The sequence below is a fragment of the Arachis stenosperma genome, chromosome 10 (genome assembly GCF_014773155.1).
Source record: "Arachis stenosperma cultivar V10309 chromosome 10, arast.V10309.gnm1.PFL2, whole genome shotgun sequence".
Taxonomy (NCBI): Eukaryota; Viridiplantae; Streptophyta; class Magnoliopsida; order Fabales; family Fabaceae; genus Arachis; species Arachis stenosperma.
The window spans coordinates 131,925,273-131,942,766 of record NC_080386.1 but is presented as its reverse complement, the minus strand read 5'-3'; the positions used below and the strand labels follow the sequence as shown (position 1 = coordinate 131,942,766).

The following is a 17,494-nucleotide window of genomic DNA, read 5'->3' as shown; positions in this document are numbered from 1 at the left end:
TTTGGCCCTTGTGGCTGGGGTAAGGTGTTCATATGTGCTGTGCTCCCGAGATTGCTTTTGTGTATCTCATTCAGATAGTCCCTAAGCTTCCCAAATTGAGCCCCTTCACTGTCCAACACAGTCTCCCTAGCTTGCTTTATTGCTCGTGTAATCATCTTCCGATTCAGTTGAACATTATAGTCTTCTTTCATATGCTGCATTGCCTCCCTAGGTGTCAACTTTGGTTGCGTTTTTAGTCTCAGCCCCAATTTCTCAGCCACCCATTTTTTATCAGCAAGGTTGCTGCCATAATCCCGGCCACATGTGTGCTCATTGTGGAATGTCTTGACCTCAAAAGACTTGGTAACCAAGTTCTTCGACATAAAAATCAGCCAAGGACAATCTTCCTCAGCACAGGCTGCTCTAACTCTCCCCAGCTCATTTTTTAGGTACATGCAATCCCTTCCATCTTGTACAAAGACATCCTTAAGTGCCCTTTTAAATTGCTCCATAGTTACAAATTGCATCCCTAGTCTAAACTGCACCTCTCTAAATGTTTTGCCCTCATTAAAATCTGGCCCAGAAGGGCCCCTCTCATCATCAGATGAAACTGGAGTCACAAAACCCTCAGACTCATATTCATAAACAATATCATCACCATCAAAGAATTCCTCACCAGCCTGACTTGAAACCCCCTTTTGTCCCACATTTCCCTCACTAGCTGGACCTTCCATATTACCCAGATCCGGCCCAACACAGCCTCTACTACCTGGGCCTTGGCCCAACCATGAATCTCCACTGCTAGGCCCACTTTCCCTTTCTGTATTCAGAACATGCTTCATCCTCCTCTTACCAGTATATCTCCTGGAGGCCCTTCTCTTTGCCGTGGTGTTAGGTGAGCAAGACTTTAAATTTTTTTTCTTTTTAGTTTGTACATCAACAGCCTCCTCAGAACTGTCAGTTTCATACCCAGGAGGAGGGGGCTTGTAAGCTTCATCTTCAGCACTCTCGTATGAATCGTAGGAGAAGGAAGAAGATTTTGAAGAATGTGTCACCGCCAAGACATCCTCATCTTCAGATACCCATTCCTCCTCCACAGGCTCATCATCAGTTACATCAGGGATATCCACTCCATGCTCAAAGTAAAGGTGGAACTCCTTCAGATTATGCCTCATAGTGAAGTCGCACATATTGTTGATCTCCTTATCACCATAGAGCACATGCAGACCATCCTCAAACTCAATAACAGTTGGGTCGTGCCAGTAGATTTGTTTGTATGTCAAGTACCCCAAACCCTTGAAAAGTTCCTCCAAATCCTTCTTGTTTACGAAATCAATATCCATTGGAGGAAACTTCTCTACCTTCCCATCTAAGTAATGTAGCTTACCATTAGCTCTAACAAGCTTTTCGCCATGGTTAAACACAGGGATCACAAACACATACATCTACAACATTTAAAAATAGTTTTACCGTAATGCACAATAATGCCACCAACATTATCATCACTATAACCACTACATACAAATTTCATTACCCGGATTACTCACTACATTTATCAACCACTAACATTATCAAACCCTAACTAAAAACAGTGTTTCTTCTTAACCACTTTATCCATTAATCATACTAATCATCTCGACGGTAAAGCTCCTCACATCACACCCCGCATAGACATGCATGGAAAACAACTACATTCTTAACTAATACAATGTGAAAAATGAAAATCTGAACTAACCTTTCACTGCCGTCTCACACAGTGAACGTCTATGCCCTGCACACGTTCGTCACAGATTCGATTATCCCACACTTCCGTTCTAGCGTCGTGCAAAGGTTCTGGAGGGAAACAATAGTGGAAGATGAAATGTTAGGACTTTTTAGTGAATGAATGAAAATAAGAGGGAGATTACAGTAAATGTACTTCGAAAGTGAGAGGGAATATTAACCCAACACAACGACGCCGTTTGAGTTGCAGGGAGGGGGTTTTGAGTCCCTGAAACAAATTTTACTTACACGTGGCACATTCAGTTGACACCTCAGCATCCACCTGACACGTCAACCAGGTAACCTGTTAGCAACCGGTCACAGGGGTCGATTCGTTCACTTATGTCGTTGGTTGAGGATCGGGTAGAGATTTCTGGATGATAAAGGTGCAATATGTCCCACTTTAAAATGTTCAAGGGGCGGAAAGGGTATTTACCCTTCTTTTAAATAATTATATGCTTAATATTTATATAAAAATTAGTTATTTTTATCTTTAAAGTAAGGTAAATGAGGAGCTTATATGCTGACATGATCACTAGAAATTTTTATATTTATATTTATAAATTATAAATTATTATTTGTTTAGATTGTTATTTTTAAATTTTAAATTATTTGTTTGGATTGTTATAGTTAGGTTGTTATTTTTTAAATTTTAACACTATTTTTAAATTTTTTTTTGTTTTTTAGCACTATTTTTTAAATTTTTGTTGATTTTTTTCAAAAATTGCAGCTACACACGTAAATTTAAATATATTTACGTTAATTTTGAATTTTAAAAATTGTTAATATTTATTTACTTTATTCGCAAATTTAATTCAAATTTAAATTAAAGACAATTAAATTTAAAAAATTTTTGTTATGAGTTAACTATAAAAGTATAAGTTATGAGATATGTATAGCACCACAATTTAAAGTATATCAAACTCTTTCTTTACATACATCCAAAATCTAAAATTTCTCTACTTATTCCAATGGCTGATATTCACAAAATCGCAGAAATCAATCCTACAATCGACAATTTGTGTGTACATACACGAGTGATATGGTTATGGACACTATCAAGTTACAAAAATTCTTCATTACCATACTCAATTGAGATGGTTTGTCTCGATGAAGACGTGAGTTTTCTACTAATATTTTTTATTTTATTTTAAATTTGTTTGTTTATCCCCATCTAATTGTTCTTTGATTTTTGTTTATCAATTCTAAGGAGAAAAAATACACGCCTCGGTTAAGAGAGGGCTCGTGTCTCAATTCGTGAATTTGTTGAAGAAAGAATATCTTACCAAATAAGATATTTTGGTGTTGGACTCAATGAGGATAACTTCGAGGCTACTATGTAGTTAATTTAAACGTATCGATGTGTACAGACTTCCAGAATTATCGTATCCCACAATATGGATTTAATTTTGTGAGTTTTGACACTTTCAATGTTCCTGGATACGAATTAAACCTACTTAGTTGGTAAGTTTATTGCTTTAGAAAAAGTAAAATTTATTTATAAATTTATTTATTTTATTGATAATTTCGGCTGTATTTTTTTATAACAAATTTATTGACAATAATTTTTTTATTTTAAATTATTTCAGATGTTGTTGGATATCTTGTTAGAATTATAAGTGAGAGGACTTGAAAAGGATGACAAATCTACTAAATACACTATTATTGAATTAGAGATTGATGATGGATAATCATATATTTATTTTTATAAAGTTAAAAATTTTGATATTTTCATCTTTTTAAATTGTTATTTTAACTTGTTTTATTATGAATATTTTTATTAATATTATTAATAGATAACAAATATTCAAAGGCAACGTTTCTGATAAAAAAAGCAACAATTTTTTATTAATAGTATTTAAATTTTTTGAAAAATGAGTTCGGATTGATTTTGAAAAAAAGTGTTTAAATCTTTTTTTTAAAATAATTTTAATAGAAAACATTCTTTTCGTATAGTTAGTTTTTTATGAGTTTAAAATAATTAATAAACTAATTATTAATTTTTTTATATTGTGTTTGACGTTTTAATTTTATTGTTAATTTTTAAATTTTAAAATATAAAATATATATAATTTGATATTATTTTATTGATAGTTACTTTTTTAGTTGTAATTATTTTTGTTTATTTTATTATAAAAAATATATTTAACATCAAATATTCTATTTGACATAGAAAAATAATGGAGTGTGCATTTTTTGGCAATTATGTACATAAATTAAATACTTTTTGAGATTCAACAATAAAGATGGAGCTGTTATCGTCTTATAATTTGTTAGAGTGAAGTTATATAACGGTAATATTTATCCATAATTATGTGAATTTTTATATGTGAGCTTTTATTCATTTTGTATTAAATTAAATTTTTTAGAATAAATTGTTTTACAGAATTTCATGTATGGCACAAAGATGTTCTTCAATCTTAAAGAAGCAAATATCATCCAATTTAAAAATAGGTGAGTATATATATATATATATATATATATATATATATTTTTAATTCTTTAGTTTAATATTATGTGTGTTATCTAGCGTAGTTTTTTTTTCTTTTTTTTTTTGCTTTATTTATCTAACTTTATAAGATTTGAAAAACTTAGGGATAATATGGCGCAATTCCAAATGAGGCTACATTCTTAAAAATTTATCAAGGCAAAATTATTAAGAAGTTAAAATAATTAGATATGGTAATTTTCTTTTCTATAAAAAAGTTGAGAAAAAAATTAATTTAAATTTGTTGTACATTGATTATTTTTGTTTATTCATCTTATTTATTTAGATATATCTTTTAGATTTAAAAACTCACCAAATTCAGAAAATTTAAATTATTAAGATTTTTTTTCAAAGTGCTATTTGTATTGTCTTGGCTACTTACAACAAATTTAAATTAATTTTTTTCTCAACTTTTTTATAGAAAAAAATATCATATCTAATTATTTTAACTGCTCAATGATTTTGTCTTGATAAATTTTTAAGAATGTGGCCTCATTTGGAATTGCGCCATATTATCCCTAGGTTCTTCAAATCTCACGAAGCTAGATAAATAAAGCAAAAAAAAAAAACTACGTTAGATAACACACATAATATTAAACTAAAGAATTAAAAAAATATATATACCCACCTATTTTTAAATTGGATGACATTTATTTCTTCAAGATTGAAGAACATCTTTGTGCCATACATGAAATTTTGTAAAATAATTTTTTCTGAAAAATTTAATTTAATACAAAATTAGTAAAAACTCACATATAAAAATTTACATAATTATGGATAAATATTACCATTATATAATTTTACTCTAACAAATTGTAAGACGATAACAGCTCCATCTTTATTATCGAATCCCAAAAAAGCATTTAATTTATGTGCATAATTGCCAAAAAATGCACACTGTATTATTTTTTTATGTTAAATAGAATGTTTGATGTTAAATATATTTTTTATAATAAAATAAACAAAAATAATTACAACTAAAAAATAACTATCGATAAAATAATATCAAATTATATATATTTTATGTTTTAAAATTTAAAAATTAACAATAAAATTAAAACGTCAAACACAATTTAAAAAAATTAATAATTAGTTTGTTAATTATTTTAAACTCATAAAAACCTAACTATACGGAAAGAATGCTTTCTATTAAAATTATTTTTAAAAAAAGATTTAAACACTTTTTTTCAAAATCAATCCGAACTCATTTTTCAAAAAATTTAAATACTATTAATAAAAAAATGTTACTTTTTTTTTATCAAAAACGTTGCCTTTGAATAAAAACGTTTGTTACCTATTAATAATATTAATAAAAATATTCATAATAAAATAAGTTAAAATGACAATTTAAAAAGATGAGAATATCAAAATTTTTAGATTTATAAAAATAAATATATGGTTATCCATCATCAATCTCTAATTCAATAATAGTGTACTTGATAGATTTGTCATTTTTTTAAGTCCTCTCACTTTCAATTCCAGCAAGATATCCAACAACATCTGAAATGATTTAAAATAAAAAAAAAATTGTTGTCAATAAGTTTGTTATAAAAAAAATACAGCCAAAATTATCAATAAAATAAATAAATTTATAAATAAAATTTACTTTTTCTAAAACAATAAACTTACCGACTACTTAGTTGTAATCGTATTCAGGAACATTGAAAGTGTCAAAACTCACAATTAAATCCATATTGTGGGATACGACGATTTTGGAAGTCTGTACACATCAATACGTTAGTTTAAATTAACCACATATTCATGATGTGTAGTCTTGAAGTTACTCTCATCGAGTTCAACACCAAAATATCTTATTTGGTAAGATATTCATTCCTTTAGCAAATTCACGAATTGAGACACGAACTCTCTCTTAACCGAGGCGTGTAGATGGGGATAAACAAACAAATTTAAAATAAAATAAAAAAAATATTAGTTTTCTTTATCGAGCCAAACCATCTCAATTGAGTATGGTAATGAAGAATTTTCGTAACTTGGTAGTGTCCATAACCATATCACTCGTATACTTACACACAAATTATCGATTGTAGGATTGATTTCTGCGATTTTGTGAATATCAGCCATTGAAATAAGTAGAGAAATTTTAGATTTTGAATGTATGTAAAGAAAGAGTTTGATGTACTTTAAATTGTGGTGCTATACATAACTTATACTTTTATAGTTGACTCATAGCTAAAATTTTTTAAATTTAATTGACTTTAATTTAAATTTAAATTAAATTTACAGATAAAGTAAATAAATATATTAACAATTTTTAAAATTCTAAATTAACGTAAATATATTTAAATTTACGTATGTAGCTACAATTTTTGAAAAAAATCTAAAAAATTTAAAAAATAATGCTAAAAAAATCAACAATTTTTTAAAAAATAGTGCTAAAATTTTAAAAATAACAACTTAAATAAAATAATTTAAAATTTAAAAATAATAATTTAAATAAAATAATTTAAAATTTAAAAAATAACAACCTAACTATAACAACCCAAACAAATAATTTAAAATTTAAAAATAACAACCTAAGCAAATAATAATTTATAATTTATAAATATAAATATAAAAATTTTTAGTGATGATACCTAAGCAAATGAACTCCCAAACTCCCCATTTTTAATTACTTTAAAAATTCCATCTATTTTGATCTACAAAAAATGGTGGATACTCTAAATTTACAGTTCTGGTTGGAAAGAAACGCCTCCATCAATTATTATACTTAAGTGCTAAGCATGTGCAATGGAGCAACTTCAACATTGTACTCTACAAGTGCCAAAATCAGCACCCTTCTCTCCAAACACCCAAAGTATTCAGCGGGAAAGAGAATGCAAGAAACCATATCCAATAATCAAAAGCACATGAATGTGCATCAACAGAGAAAAGGAAGGAAATACTGGTAACTGAAACACATTTACATGGTCACTAATATGTAATAACAGTTCAGCAGCAAACAAATTTCACTTGTTGCTATGCCTTCCTTTCCTTTCTTTTCCTTTCAAGTTACACTTAGAGCTGGCAACTATCATAGTTATTCTATGGACATCAAAACTTAAAAACTGATTGATTACAACATTTTCCCAAAGAATTTTGTACAAAACAAATGGTACAACCTGGCAATGATTGCACAAGAGAATAGAGTCAGTGAGGAATCAAGCAGAAAACAAAGGAAAGGAGCAAGAGTAGTCCAGTGACAGTGTACGTTAGACGATGATCTTCAACCATTCAGTTTCTTTGATTCCAAATGGCAAAATACTCTACAACTTGCCCTCAATTTTTTACCAGCAAAGTTAAACATTCAGTTAGCTGTATAATGTTCTACTATCATGCAGGGCCTTCGGCAGCTCTGGATGACTGACCACCTGTTCTTACCACTTGAGAACCAGTAATAGGCTTTTGCAATGGCTTCAAAGCAGCCATAATTTCGGTAAACGTGGGTCTCAACTTTGGATCTCTGTAATACAAAATGCAGCATATCTGGTCATGCATAACATAAGTAAATGAAATGTACTATCACAGACATATATACGTGTATTTATACCCTTTAAACGATCAAATTCACAGTTATGCATCTATCTGTACGTAAAGATTTGAATCATAAATCCCCAACACTATTTCTCAGACGTCAGACTATGGCACAGTAACATTCTATCTGGTTCAATGAAAACAACAATAACATATCCTGGTCACTAGTGAGAATGGAGGGTCAAAATTATTGAAATGTTACACTCACGTCTGCCAGCATTGCCTGATGATATCTGCAACTGCAGGGTCCACATCATCTGGAATGTCAAGACGCCGATGTTGGAAACCAACAGCACCAACAACTTGCATTGGATTCATTCCTTCCCATGGTTGCTGCAGTGTAGAGAGCTCCCACAATATGACCCCAAAGCTATACACATCACACCTAGAAAATGCATCACAACATGTAATCATTATAAAAGCAATGATGATTTAAATTGCAAAGCCAATGAGAGGATAGATCTGAGATAAGGGAGCCAGTTCATGACGCTAACAGAAATCATCAAAGTAAACAGGCTTCACTATTTCTTTCAGTTGATAAAAGAAGGAACTTTGCGAGAGAGAAAGGGAATTACAACAATGTTTCGCCGAAAAGAAATAAGTAAACAAAGTGAGCCTGAAGAGAAGCTGTCAGATACCATATTCTAATTCCTTAAACACATTCTTCAATTTATAGTCCAGAACCCTCCATATAGCATCCCTAGTTATCTCTACACAATTCTGTAACCAAGCAGGCATGGAGAATAATAATAATAATAATACTCAACAAAGTATGAAATATATCCATTAAATTGTCTATTTATATTCAACATATGCTAATGTAAACAACATAAAACATATCATAGCAACAGCCTAAAATGTATTGGCAAGCACAAGGATTAATCTTCAAGTAAATAAAGAGAGAAAGGAACTGTATTTAGTTTTAATAACACCTTCCTCTCCCTTAGTCAAATTAACAAATACCAAGAATAATAAAGCTTACTTTTCATTGGAAAGCTCATTTCTTAAGACTTCTGGAGCCATCCACTCAGCCTGAAGCATATAATACATAATGAAGTAACCAGCATACCCAATAGCAGTCTTGAAGTTTCTTTTCATCAATGCAGACAATACAATGATAATGCAAGAAAATGAAGGCCTTAATAAGGAGCTCCAAGAAAACAGTACCTAAAGGCAACAGGCAGAAGTTCCAAAAATGGGAAGAAAACCCCCGGTCTTTTGAAAATACTGTTTAATACTTTTAATTGTTAAAAGCTATAGCAAGTGTCTGGATTAGCCAATGTTTATATTATAGTATGAAGGAACTAATCAATAAAAAAAGGGGGAATATGATAGCTGTTGGACGCAGAAAATAAAAATTATGATTGTGCTTACTGTTCCTGCAGTTGATCTGGAAGAAAGGAATGTACTATGCTTCATTCGTGATAAGCCAAAATCACAAACCTATTCAAAAAACAGAAATTATGATATACCACATCAAAAAATAGCATTCAGCATGCTTTAACATTAGCACAAGATTTGATTGCCACCTTTACAACCCAGTTTTTGTCTACAAGAAGATTAGGGGACTTCAAATCACGATGCACTATTACTGGAGAGCAGCTGTGCAAATAGTTCATTCCACGAGCCTAAATAGTCAGAAGAGACATATATATCAAGTGAGATTCAGTTGTCACTGTATTAATAATTTGCTATGACTATGGATTTTACTTAAAAAATAAAAAATTTCCCTACAGCATCTAAGGCCATCCTCAACCGCCTTCGCTCATCTAGTTGATTGTTAGGTCGGTGAATTAACCTATACAAACTCCCTCTGCAAAAGACAATCTACATCTCATTATTTGGGAAAGAAAAGGGAAAAGACGTCAACCATTCAATCAGCCTGCATAGGGTTGGATTAGGCTAACAATAAATTTAGCCCAACCTTAATATTATATCTAGAAAGCATTTTTATAGATAATATTATATTTAGAAAGCATTTTTATAGATGTAGCATTAGTCTTCTCATAGAGTAGTGGTAGAGAATATTGACATCCAAAATGTTGGAAATCTACAATCTTGGGTCCAGCTCAGAAAATAAAGAAAAGTTACCTAGGAAGAAATTCAGTAACAATAGAAAGATTTGGAGGCCGAGTTACAGCTCCCATGAAGAGAACAACATTTGGATGCCTTAGTCTCTTCATTATTTGGACCTATTGCAATTTACATTATAAATCAAATAAGAACATCAATCATCCTCCCACAGAAAGAAGTATTCAAAATTCAAAAGGGAACCATGCATGTATGTAAAATAGTATTTGTATACTAAAATCAACTACTATATATTTGTGTACAAATACATACTAGATGTATATGGTCGGAATATATATTTATATACATATTAGATGTATATTAAAATCAATGGTAAAAATACACTATTGGAATATATATTGTATACATGCTAGGTATATTTTGTAGACATAACTTATATCTGACTGATATTGATGTATATCTACTATAGTTGAAAATTAATGAGTATTTACAAAGTCGAAATATATATTTGTATATAAATACATTAAAAATCGTAGTTCACTTTGACGGGCAAATAGTATTTTTAATGCAGAAATATTTTTGGTAATTTAGTAAATAAATACTAATAATTTTTTTATATAAAAAAAAGAAGGCACAGGCAATAATTAGGAACACGTAATCTGTTCCAGTCCAGGAGCTTTTGATTGATTTCCCTATATATATTCCGACTTGTAAGAACCAATGCTAAAAAATGTTTGCAGAAGTAAAACAAAAGTACTTCTAAAAGTATTTTGAATTAGTGAATCTTGATATAAAAAAAAATTAGATAATTAATCAAGTAGTTTCTAGACATGATAAAACATGTAATTCAGCTGGTCAAAGTAGTTAAGCCTGTTAATTTTAATAACTTTCCAACTTCAATTTACCACAGAAGATAACAGAAGAAGTTTCATCAGATAAACATGATAATTGAATGAGATGATGTTGGAGAGTTCTCAAAGTTTTTATATAGTGCTTTAGTTTGACAAAAGGCCCATCAATAATAGTGAATGATACAAATATGTGGTAGAAGAATTTCGGATAGCAACCTAATGTTACTGTTGGTGGACTCAGACTTGAGAACAATTATACATCTCTAGATAATCAACTGGGAGTACAAATGAGTAGAAGTTGTCAAATAAACAGTGGGAAGTAGAGTAGCCTATACCTCACTTTTGAACTCTTCAAGTAATTCACCAGAGATAGCTTGATCTAGAAACCTCTTTACAGCAACTTCCTACAGATGAAAAGAGCAGAAACATGTTTGTATATAACTAAATATGCATAAGAAGGTCTATAATTTACAAGACAATAGGAAAACATTCACAAGATCACAGATAACAAAGAATGGGAGAAGCCAATTCAGGTAAAAGCCTAGAAGTAAAGTTGGCATTTTAAACAGACGATTACTTTGAACAGAAAGAAAAATGAATCGAAAACACTTTCAATTAATAAATTAGGTTTTTAATTTTTTTCCCTTGGACTTACAAAGCAATAGATGTAAAAAAGATGGAACACATAAGAAAGGTGAAAAATGATATAATTGAATAGGTTCATGAATATAAAGAGAGAGAGAGAGGAGACGAAGGGGGAGACTCACAGTTCCATGCCAATCACCGTGGTACACTTCCCCATATGATCCTGCCACAAAAAATATGGCACACAGTCGCAATCAAGTCTTTCAATGTAATACAAGATAAATGAAAGTGCTTGTAAGTGTATGCATAAAAGCAGCATGCAAAACAATGTGGAGAGCAATAAACAGTTAATACCAAGCCCAATACGCTCGCCCATCATGATTTCCTCCCATGGAATGTCATACTCAGCAACATCATCTAGGGCAGAATCCGATTTTGCACTATCACTTCTTGCTGATCTATCAGATATTCTCTCGCCCTCTGAGTTTGCTCCTAAAGCAACATGCTCTCCGTCACTATTACCCCTCAGATCATGACCAGAAGCCTCTGCATCTGCATCACTTCGACTACTCTGCTCATACTGTTTACTGACAGCGGCAGTGGTTGCTACTACAGCTGCAGCAGTAGCAGTGGCAGCTGCTGCTACTGGAATCTCAAGATTTGAATCAGTGCTTGACTTCGCCACAGCAACTACCATAGAAGATGCAACAACAGCAGCGGCGGCGGCAGCAGCCGCAGCAACTGGGACATTTTTCCCATATTTTACCTGAGTTGCTTCTGCCTGAGACGATATTTGCTGTCCAGTAGCCTCCCTTGTATCAAGAGGTAAGTTGACTCCCAAACCCTCTAAAGGCTTAGAATGGTCCAGCTGACTGCGAGGACTTGCTTTGGCATGTACTCTCTGAAGGGGCAAAGGAGGTAAAAACTGAGCAAGACCTTGATTATCACTAACCTTAGTATCTTGCTGTATACGTCCCTGTTTTGATTCACCTTTTTCATCAACTGGAAAATTTGCCTCAGATGGGGAACCTAGCTGCTCCTGATAAACTTCAGTAAATAGGTTTGGAGGAGCAACAACGCCACTTTCAAGTAAAACATCATGAAGCTTTTGAGCTAATTTAGGGTTCTCCTTTGCAGCGTCAATCATATATTGGGAGACATCTTTAACTTTCATTCCATGCACGGCAGGGGAACTGATCCCTTCAGTCCAAGAAGGAGATCTTCCATGCATATATGGATAATTAAGTCTGCTAGGAGATTCTCTCACTATGACCTTTTCCACATTACTAGCACCTTTGAATTTATCTATGGCATTCTTTACTTCTTCCCTGCCTGTAGTGGGACTGATTACATCAGATTCTTTCCCTGCATGGACAGAATGTTTTGATCTGTTTCCTTTATCTTGTGTCCCAAAGTCTAGAGTTCCATCAAATGAACTTCCAACCCCACTGCCAAATGATGCCATATGAGAGGAGTCAAGGTCTCTTGATGAAGGAGTAGCTACAAAAGAAGATTCATCATAGTCAATGTGTGATCCAGCTGCATCAGAAGGAATAAGTGTTCCTGGATCAGCCATCAGATCAACAATGTACTCCCTGAAATTCATATCAAACGCAACTTATAGATACATAATAACAAGGCTTTGCATCTCCCACTTTAGAAAATTACAACAACAAAAATAGAGAACTTTAAGCTACAGACAAATATAAGTGAGTAATTGAAAAAGTTAATCGAATGACACATAACGGAAGGCAAAAAAGATCAGCACATGGACTAATGACAAAATACATCTTCTATGGTATAGAACATTATACGATGGATGAAGCACTGAACATAAACTCTCATCAAACTATTGATGACGACGTAACAAGTAAAGCAATGCATGCGAGCATTAAGTTTTTTTAGTCTCCAAGACCATGAAGAGAACCACATACAAACAAAACAATTCAGCTTCCTTGTATTGCCAGAATACACATCTGATAGTTACCTCCCGTCATCAATCTTGACAAAGTTCATAGCCACATCGTCGGAACCTGTATATTGTAGTCCTTTCACCAGCTGACATGGGATGCCCACACTATCAGCTAAAACCTACACACAATATAGAGGAAACATTTTTATTAAAAATGATGATGGAATCTCATTACACATTGTGATGATGACTAATTCTGTTAATGTGATCTAAGAATTTCGTATTGGCACAAATCTCACTTATTGTAGTACCAAGCCTTATGTCAATGACGGATGGGATTATTCTTATTTGAAATGCAAATCAGTTAAGAAAATGTTGGGGCAAGTACCTTAAACAACAAGGCACGATGCCTAGCCAATCCTATGGTCAGCGAGCCCAGTGGTAACACCATACTACCAAGGGTTGCTTTTAAACTGTAACTGAGACTCCTCCAGGCTCTTGCCATGCTTTCAGGATCTTCAACTGGTCCACCCATGTAGTCAGCCACTAAGATAGCAAGCTTATGCACCAAATTACTATCTACAACTACCTCAAAATCTTTTCTTGCCTTAGCTGCCAGCTCTTGGGCCTCCTGCTCGAGTTTCAACAAACTGGAATCTGCAGCCCTATTGACCAAGATTGCTTCCCAAGTGACAGAATCTGAAGTTGATGTTCCTTGCAGATCCAAAAGGCATGGCATTCTTGCAGAGTTAGACTCAGTCACAGTCCCATACAGATCATAGAAACCATCCGAGATCTTGTCATCAAAACCAAGAGCATTGTAATTCTGTGAAGCACATAAATCTACGATATGAGATAAGTTAGAAAGGAGTTAATGTAGGACAAATTAGAGATAAAATCATGATGTGTCTATCCTAGTAAACATTGCTAAGCAGGTGTCCTCAAAGCCTACCCATTTTAAGATTATATTATCCTTTTCTTTCTTTGATCCGAGATTAACAGAGATTGGACATTCATACATCAATCATCTAGGGAGGCCGGCACCGGTTACTTAAAAGGTTTCTTAAAGGACAGGTTATCTAACAGCACCACTCAACGATCAGAATGTCTATTAATTATAACAATGCCAAAATCCTAGCAACAAGAGATCCTCTATCTTTCTCTTGATAAATTTCCTTCTGCTATACACACACACACTCTCTCTCAAACAGAAATCGAATCTTCAGATTATGTAAATGAAGTACCATCCCTGCATGAGAATCGAGATATCTTCAAAAAAATAATGTTCATCCAAATTCTTTTGTTCTTGTCCATAATTGAAACAGCAAGAATGAAAACTGAACCTAAAGTGAACGGAGTTAAAAGTGGATAGAGACGATTACCCAGTACCGATATGAAACGACTTGTGCCGGCGTGTTATGAGGATCACAGGATCCCAAACTAATCTGCTTAACAGCTTCAATCTGAACAGCCTCAGGATCCTCCTTTGCACTAAGCTCTAAAGCAAGTTGTATCTGATATTCTTCTTCTTCGTCGTCGTCGTCCACTTCAGGTTCCCTAAAAGTGCTAGACGGCGCCGAATCCAAACCGGCACCGGCAAGTGAATCAGAAGGCTCCATCTCCGTCGCCGTCGCCGTCGCCGTCGCCGTCGCCGTCGCCGGAGTCGGAATCGGAGTCTGCCTATTGGATACAGAATGCAACCAATTTGAAATCTTCTTATTGGACCTTGATGAAGCAGGAGCTTGGTCCTCTTGTGATTGGTTAGTAGTAGGCATGATATGAAGCTTCTTGAGAATGTTCTTCATATCTCGTTGAATTGAGAGAAGGCTAAAGAAGCGGAAACATGTCCCTTGTCGGAGGGCGCAAGCATGAATCTCTCACGGTTATGGAGAAAGGAAAGAGTGGAAGCAGAAGACCATCAAGATAGAAAGAGAAAGAGAAAGAGAAAGAGAGAGAGAAGGTAGGAGCAAGTGGGAGGAGAGGGTAGGGGCCACAAGGCATGACACACTACCACTGTTGTGTTGAGAGAGAGAGAGAGAGAGTTTGGAGGAGGAAGGAGAAGTTTGAAAGGGAAAAGGAAAAGGCGAAGGAAAAAGAGTGTCATCAGAACCAGTCAAGTGCGCAGAAATGGTATAAAAAAATTAACAACTTGCAATAACATACAAAATTCATTCTTTGTCTACTATATTATCATCTAACCGTTTTGTAAGAGGGATCGCTCCAATAAAAATATCTAAAACGTCTTTTTTTTATATTTTTTAATAATTATAATTTAACACATATAATCGATTAAATTATATTATTTTGATAAAATTAGACCAAATAAATTAATTTGACCGAAAAATAGTAAATCAAATTTTGAATCGATCTAAATTAATGTTATTTTTTATAAAAAAATAATTACAATACTCCTATTATAAAAAATGAATAAAATACTCTTATTATATATATTAATTTTGAGAATTTTAAATTTTAGTTTTTTTCTTCTTTGTCATCATAGAATTAGAATTTAGAGTTTTCAAAATTAATATATATATATATATATAATAAGAATATTTTAGTCATATTTTATAATACAAATATTGTAGTCATTTTTTATAAAAAATATTAATTTATACTGGTTTAAAATTTAATTTATTAATTTTTTAGCTAAACTGATTTGTCCAGTCTAATTTTAATAAAAATAACATAGTTTAATTGATTATATGCGTTAAATTTTAATTTTTATAAAATATCTTTAAAAAAAAAGACATTTTTAACATTTTTATCAAAGTGCCTCCCTTTGTAAGATTACATTTGTTTACGAAAATAAAACACTAAAATAAAGATATAGAAATACAAAATTATATTAGACAGAAAGGATATAAATAGAAATAATATATTAAGAGGCTCAAAATAGTATATTTTATATTTATCATAATAAAAATAATATAAAAATATTTAAAAAAATGTAATTTTTTTATTAATTTTATTAATTTTTTAAAATTATAACTTTTATTATTATATTTTCGTTTGAAATTTTTTAATAAAAAAATAAAAATAAATTTTTATAATTTATTTTCAGTATCTTATTTTATCCTATTTTCATAACAAAGGCAATCTAAATTTTCAATTTTCACGTTGAACAATTATGTTAATTAGATCTTTATTATTTTATAAAAATATTTTATTATATTGTTATAAATAAATTTAATTATTTATTTTTATATGTGTGGTTATTTCTGTATGTCTAATGACTTGTTATTAAGTTAGAAAAAATATATGAACTGATATGTAAAATATATAAACAAATATATAGTAATTATTTGTTACATGATTATTTTTAATATTTTAATATAATAATTATCTTCTTTACATATAGTCATATATCGTAATTGGAATTTTGATTTCTTTTAGAATTTTATTATAATTTTATACTTTACGTGTTAAATTTATTCTATTGAATTTTAGATTAAAAAACTTTTTTATTATTATATAAAATATCTTTGTGTGAATAAAAAGTAATGATTAGAAATTATAAATGTTTTTTAATATTTAAATATATAATTTTTGAAAATATCAAAAATAAAAAATTCAAATTTTTTGTATAAAAAGTAAAAAATAATGATTTTCAATTATTTTTTAAATAGAAATTCTTGTTTATACTAAAGAAAATTCCTGATTTAAGACAATTAAATAATACAAAATAACAAAAATAAATAAATAATTATAATTAAATATAAAATTAGTATTTTATACTTCTTGAAAAATGATAGAATCTTTTCTTAAAAAACATGTTTACTTTGAGTATGCTCCTTTTCCCCTTTCAAGTAATCAAATTAACATTATTTGTGTCCATTGCCATCTTCCAACTACACGACAATTTTCCTTTTATAATCCCAAGTGCCCAACCCATCTCTCCCTCTTTCTATTCACTATTCAATTCATAATCACACAAATTTTCATAATAATATTGGAGCATATACTCCAATAGTTTCTCAAAAAATTTTGCATTCCACGTTTTCGTCTCTAAAAAAATATTATTCCATTAAAGCTTTTAACTTTAAAAAAATATATATATAGGTCTTTATATTAGTCATGCTTGTTATTTTTATTTAGATAAATAAGATAAATAGATCCTAAAAAATATAACGAAAAAATTTATATTTTTTAGAGACCCAATTAAGTATATATGTTTAGCAGAGATAAAATATATTTTTTATTCTCCATATTTGTGATTTTTTTTTTAATATTGTTAATATTTTGTTGCATTTAATTTTATCGCTAACATTTTTTTATTTGTATCAAAATTACTCCCACACGTTAACTCCGTATAAAACGTTAAAGATAAAATTAAAATTTTTTAAGGATAATTTT

The 17,494-nt window shown here is 31.1% G+C and overlaps 1 protein-coding gene across 6 annotated transcripts; it reads right to left on the bottom strand.

The window, feature by feature from the left end:
- Positions 1–6,897: 6,897 nt before the first annotated feature.
- On the bottom strand, positions 6,898–15,231 carry LOC130955169 (probable serine/threonine-protein kinase SIS8). 6 transcript variants are annotated; one of them, XM_057881978.1, is made up of 13 exons: positions 14,521–15,229; positions 13,527–13,964; positions 13,214–13,317; positions 11,581–12,821; positions 11,409–11,449; positions 10,977–11,045; positions 9,851–9,951; positions 9,494–9,572; positions 9,289–9,387; positions 9,134–9,202; positions 8,742–8,926; positions 7,968–8,144; positions 6,898–7,688 (listed from the first exon to the last, which is right to left on the bottom strand). In XM_057881978.1, the coding sequence occupies exons 1-13, from the start codon at positions 14,941–14,943 to the stop codon at positions 7,559–7,561; spliced, it is 3,156 nt and encodes a 1,051-aa protein (XP_057737961.1). In that variant the 5' UTR covers positions 14,944–15,229; the 3' UTR covers positions 6,898–7,558. The 6 variants fall into 6 exon arrangements, 3 of the variants coding, with proteins under 3 accessions (XP_057737961.1, XP_057737964.1, XP_057737962.1); XM_057881981.1 differs by having other exon boundaries at positions 13,527–13,981; positions 14,521–14,630; XM_057881979.1 differs by having other exon boundaries at positions 6,899–7,688; positions 8,742–8,791; positions 14,521–15,228.
- Between the last annotated feature and the right edge of the window lie 2,263 nt (positions 15,232–17,494).